The following is a 6,074-nucleotide window of genomic DNA, read 5'->3' on the forward strand; positions in this document are numbered from 1 at the left end:
ACTTGATTTGGTAGATTTTATAAAACCATAGCAAATTGCTTATTTCCAGAAATGCATTGTGTAGGATGCACATTTGGCTTTACGGCACAAGCCGCTGCTTGTATTGCAGTCATGAAGCCAATAATAAACTAGCATGCTGATTTGCCCTGATGAAAAAAGGCTACAGCAGTGCAAAGAGTCCATAATCATCAACTTTGTCCAAAGCATCCATTTCTTTGACTATGCAGAAGGATCAAATCCTGAACAGAACAGGGGGGAAAATCACTTCTTTAATTTGAGTGTGTGATAACTTAATCATGGAGAGATCTTCACAGGTACCCTCCCCCAAAAGCAGAACCAGACTTGATAGGACGTAGAGGCTGCCAGCTGCCTTCTTGTTCATTTCTGCCTGAAAAACACTCATATTATTATGATAACTAAACACACCCACATAATTTCCTTTTTAAAATGTATGCTTCGCATTCCAACAGTTTCCTTTATTTAAAATTACTGCTTGAGGTGTGATATTCTCTGCTCATTATACAATATGTCGTGCACTTAAAGCAGAAACCATTTATATCAGCCGGATGAAACAGATATGTAAATTTCTTGACATTTAGTCTCTAACTATTTGTATTCATGTTTTCTAAGAACGTTGTTTGAAAATACTTATAGTTACATATCTCAATTAAAATTATACATGCAAATCAAGCAAAGTTGAATAACTCCTTTAAATAATACTTTTCACATTGTTGTTTTAAAGTGGGCTAGCCTGTTAGAACATCCAGGTCAAATCTTAAGACATATAATAGATGGGTTCATTTCCTTTCAACTTGCGCTGCTTTTAAACTTAACCAAAATGAGACAGCAGTTGTGATATAAGACCACCATGTTGAAGTCTATACCTGCAGCACATATTTTACAGTTAACATTTTTTCCGACATGAAAATAAACTAATGGCAAGAATTTCATGGGTTAACCATTGCCTGCCATCAGATTTTTATTTATTAAATAATTTTTATTTATTAAATTTCTATATTGCCCTTCATTCAAGGATCAAAGGGTGGTTTAGAAAAGGTAGAAATGCCCCAGGGGAAGAGCTTCAAGACAAGGTCAATTGGATTTACGGAACTGGAAGGATGGCTGAACTTGAACATTCAAGTAACTTATTTTTGCAGTACTCTCATTTTCAAAGGGTAGACATAATAGCCTCATGCACTAGCAGCGGAAACATCAAGTTTTAGGGCACCTTAAGGATGAATGCATATGTCATGAGCCTAATAGTTTCTCTTCAGGATGGCACGTTTTTTCTTGCTTCCCCATTTTCAAGTAACTCACACATGAGCCTTTCAGAGAGATATGAACTAAACCAAATTTGCTTTAAAAATGGATACAAATTGAGTTGAGACATCCCCAGTCACCACAAAGAGCACCTTTGGACCTAGGATTTCCATTTGGGCATCCCCTTCTATATCCCTATACAGTGGTGCCTCGCAAGACGAAATTAATTCGTTCCGTGAGTTGCTTCGTCTTGCGATTTTTTCGTTTTGCGGAGCGCAGATTCCCTGGGTATTACCGGCTTTAAGAAAAAGGAAGCAAACCCGCAAGACGTTTTCATCTTACGAAGCAAGCCCATAGGGAAAATCGTCTTGCGAAGCAACTCCAGAAACGAAAAACCCTTTCGTCTTGCGCGTTTTTCGTCTAGTGAGGCATTCGTCTTGCGAGGTACCACTGTATCATATAAAACTTTGCAGTAAACATCACCCTGCAATAAAGTTAGGTTGGAGAAAACAAAGTCGAATTGTTCTTCATCTGCTGGGATAGCTCAGTGAGTAGATCACGACTCTCTTAATCTCAGGGTTCTGGGCTCGAGCAAAAGATTCCTGCATCTCAGGGGGTTGGACTAGACAACCCTTGTGGCTCCGACTCCACAATTCTCTATGCGCTGGGCTAAAAAATGGGAGCAGGGGTGGGAAAAGTAAAAAAAAAAAAAGAGGAGCCGATAGCTCAGTGGGTTAGAGCATGTCGCTGATAAAGCCAAATTGCCATTTGGGCCACCTGTTTCTTCCTGCCTTGGACAAGATGACCTGGGGAGGGGGGGGGTCCCCTTCCAAGTGCTCAATTCTACGACCTAACAAACAGTTCTTTATTTTTTATTTTGTAGGATTTTTATTAAGTTTTTCTACTTTACATTTTAGAATACAGTAGTACCTCGGGTTAAGTACTTAATTGGTTCCGGAGGTCCGTTCTTAACCTGAAACTGTTCTTAACCTGAAACAGCACTGCTGCCGCTGGAGCCCGATTTCTGTTCTTATCCTGAAGCAAAGTTCTTAACCTGAAGCAATGTTTCTGGGTTAACGGAGTCTGTAACCTGAAGCGTATGTACCCCGAGGTACCACTGTATTCTTTTAAACCTGTTACAGATAGGTAGCCGTGTTGGTCTGCCATAGTCAAAACAAAAAAAATTCCTTCCAGTAGCACCTTAAAGACCAACTAAGTTAGTTCTTGGTATGAGCTTTCGTGTGCATGCACGAAATATTTTGTTTTGTTTTGACTATGGCAGACCAACACGGCTACCTATCTGTAACTGGAACTATGGAAGGCACCACATTGAGCCGCAGGTATCTGAAGAAGGGTGCATGCACACGAAAGCTCATACCAAGAACTGACTTAGTTGGTCTTTAAGGTGCTACTGGAAGGAATTTTTTTTGTTTTTTCTTTTAAACCAACGGCTTCCCTTCTCCTCTTTCTCATTTTACATACCACAAATCCCTGATTGATTGATTGATCTTTATTACGGCCATTGGCCCGTCACACCACCATAATGTACTTGAACCTCCAAATTTAAAACCGCCAAAACTTACCAAAAAAAAAAAATCCCTGCCTATTTTACATAACGCGAAACCATTCCGTGTTGCATCCCTCAAAACTGATCTCCACCGTTGCATTCATCATCTCAGGGCTGCCAGCGGGATTTTGCTTAAAAACGCACACGTTTTTTCACCCATGCAAGCATTTCCCGTTCTTCTTTTAAACGCGCTGTTCTTCATTTACCTGCTGCACGCTCGCCACCCGCATGTACGAGGCCAGCACCAACAACAGAGGCACGTGGACGCTCTTCCCGACGAGCAAGGGAGGACCTGAGGGAGAAAATAAATAAAATAATTAAATAAATAAAGAAAAGAAAAGCGAAATAGGAAAATGCCGGGGGGGGGGGGAGAGAGAGAGAGAGAGAGGGAAAAAGTTATTGCCACGTTACTCAACAGCTCGGAAAGCCAAGCAAGAATGAAACCCCGAAACGCGGAGGCGGAGATTACCGCTGGGCGACGAGGCGAAGGCGAGGAGATCCCTCAGGATCTGGACGAGGGTCTCGATCTGCTTCCCTTCCTGGACATTCTTCAGGCGGACGATGAGCTTCTGGAGAGCCGCTTCCCTCTCCTCGTCGCCGCCCCGGCAGCTCCCCCTCCGGTCGCTGCTCATGTCTCCCTCAGCGGCCACAAACTTTCCCTCAGCGAGAGCGGCTCGGAGGGATCCCCCCCCTCACAAACCCCGCCGACCCACGGCAGGCTCCCTTCTGCCCGCTCGGCCGCGACGGAGACGGAGGAGGGGTGTCGGCGGCGAAGGGAGCCGGCAGTGCGCGCCCCATGCCCGTAGATGGCGCTTTCGTTGCGGCCGTTCGGCCCGCCGGCCTCGAGGCGGGGAGGGGAAAAAGAGGCGGGAAAGCAGCTCGGCCCGCCTGGCGGCTTGGCTTTCCCGAGGGAGGGAAGCGGGAGGAGCCGCAGGCGCCGAAAACGAGAGCGGGGAAAGGGGATTTTTACGGAGGGAGATGGGGGCGGCGAAGTGCCCCTCGCCCGCGCCAAAAAGGCGGCTCTCCTGAGGGAAGGATGCGGGGGGAATGGCGACCTCAGGTTGTGTGAGGCGCGAGGAAAAGGCGGTTTCGAGGCGCCCTCCCGCCTCAGAGTTTTGTTTCCCCCCCCAAAAAATTAGTTTTCTCTTATAACACAGACAAGAACACAAAAGAAAAACATTACATTTGACACAACATAAAAACTTAACAATAAAACACACAAAATAAAAGAATTTTTTCTTCTTATTCCCTGGTGTATAAGACTTCCCTGACACCCTCCAATCTGGATTTCATCCTATTATATATTGAGCAGTTCCCAATTTCATATTTATAACATCACTTTCTTCTTTCATTACACACTTCTTAAGCTTACTTCCAATTGTCATCCATGATAATCTTTATTATTCATCTTTTTCTATCCCTTAGCCTAATCTGTTACTTCCAGGGGCGCCGACTTATAAAAAATATTGGGGGGTCGGGGGCCCATGTTGTTGTTGTTGTTTAGTCGTTTAGTCGTGTCCGACTCTTCGTGACCCCATGGACCAGAGCACGCCAGGCACTCCTGTCTTCCACTGCCTCCCGCAGTTTAGTCAAACTCATGCTGGTAGCTTCAAGAACACTGTCCAACCATCTCGTCCTCTGCCGTCCCCTTCTCCTTGTGCCCTCCATCTTTCCCAACATCAGGGTCTTTTCCAGGAAGTCTTCTCTTCTCATGAGGTGGCCAAAGTATTGGAGCCTCAACTTCACGATCTGTCCTTCCAGTGAGCACTCAGGGTTGATTTCCTTCAGTATGGAGAGGTTTGATCTTCTTGCAGTCCGTGGGACTCTCAAGAGTCTCCTCCAGCACCATAATTCAAAAGCATCAATTCTTCGGCGATCAGCCTTCTTTATGGTCCAGCTCTCACTTCCATACATCACTACTGGGAAAACCATAGCTTTAACTATACGAACCTTTGTTGGCAAGGTGATGCCTCTACTTCTCAAGATGCTGTCTAGGCCTGTCATTGCCCTTCTCCCAAGAAGCAGGCGTCTTTTAATTTCGTGGCTGCTGTCACCATCTGCAGTGATCATTGAGCCCAAGAAAGTGAAATCTCTCGCTACCTCCATTTCTTCCCCTTCTATTTGCCAGGAGGTGATGGGACCAGTGGCCATGATCTTCGTTTTTTTGATGTTGAGCTTCAGACCATATTTTGCGCTCTCCTCTTTCACCCTCATTAAAAGGTTCTTTAATTCCTCCTCACTTTCTGCCATCAAGGTTGTGTCATCTGCATATCTGAGGTTGTTGATATTTCTTCCGGCAATCTTAATTCCAGTTTGGGATTCATCCAGCCCAGCCTTTCGCATGATGAATTCTGCATATAAGTTAAATAAGCAGGGAGACAAAATACATCCTTGTCGTACTCCTTTCCCATACCGACTTATAAAAAATATTGGGGGGGGCCCAAGACCTCCAAACCACTGCTGCTGGGGGAACGGAAGGGGCGAGCCCCGGGCTGCCCCGACCTTAAGTGAACCTGTGAGGGCCCGCCCTTTGCGGCAGCCGATTGGCTGCCGCCGTGGGCGGTGAATATTAATGAGCTAGGGGGAATCCCCGCTTCTCGCGGGGCTGACGCCAGCCCCGCGAGATTGATGGGTCGAGAGCCCGCAACCCCACGCCCTCTCTAGATCACCCCCTCTCTAGATCGGGAGTGGCTTTGTTTTAACTCATTACTGAATGTATTTTAAAAGGTAACTATCGTCAAACAAGGAAAATAAAAAATACCAACATAATTTTGTGATTTTACAAAGCATAATATAACTAATAATTTTCTTAAATTATTGGGGGGGTGGAGCCCCCCCAAACGAATTTTTGAGGGGGCTTGGGTCCCCTCAGGCCCCATGGAGTCGGCGCCTATGGTTACTTCTCGGATTTCCTAATTATATTACAGAATCTCACTAAATATCATTTAAATTTCTTCCAGTCTTCTTGCGTTTCCTCCTCTTTCTGGTCACAGATTCAGAGGACCTCTTCCTAAGGCGGGCGGGGGGCAAAAGTCTTTGCTCCCCCCCGCCTGCCTTCAAAAGCCGTCCGGGGGCTTTTAAATCGCCCTGGACAGTCCCGGGGCGATTTAAAAGCCCCCGGTTAGGCAGGCGGGGGGGCAAAGACTTTTAAATCGCCCCGGGACAGCTGAGAATTCCTCCGCTGTTCCGGGGCGATTTTAAAATGCTGGCGGGCGGCAGCGAAGGCTTCGCTGCCGCCCGCCAGCAT

The 6,074-nt window shown here is 46.0% G+C and overlaps 1 protein-coding gene across 1 annotated transcript in view; it reads right to left on the reverse strand.

Annotated features, from left to right (window-relative positions):
- LRRK2 (leucine rich repeat kinase 2) overlaps positions 1-3,645 on the reverse strand; it is an 83,387-nt gene extending 79,742 nt beyond the window's left edge. Inside the window, exons 1-2 of the mRNA XM_081927586.1 lie at positions 3,297-3,645; positions 3,034-3,119 (exon numbers count right to left, since the gene is read on the reverse strand). Of these exons, the coding sequence (XP_081783712.1) occupies positions 3,034-3,119; positions 3,297-3,459 (249 nt within the window). The 5' untranslated portion in view covers positions 3,460-3,645. The remainder of the gene's footprint in view (positions 1-3,033; positions 3,120-3,296) is intronic.
- Positions 3,646-6,074: the final 2,429 nt, after the last annotated feature.

This window comes from Podarcis melisellensis (genome assembly GCF_964234715.1).
Source record: "Podarcis melisellensis genome assembly, chromosome: 10".
Taxonomy (NCBI): domain Eukaryota; kingdom Metazoa; phylum Chordata; class Lepidosauria; order Squamata; family Lacertidae; genus Podarcis; species Podarcis melisellensis.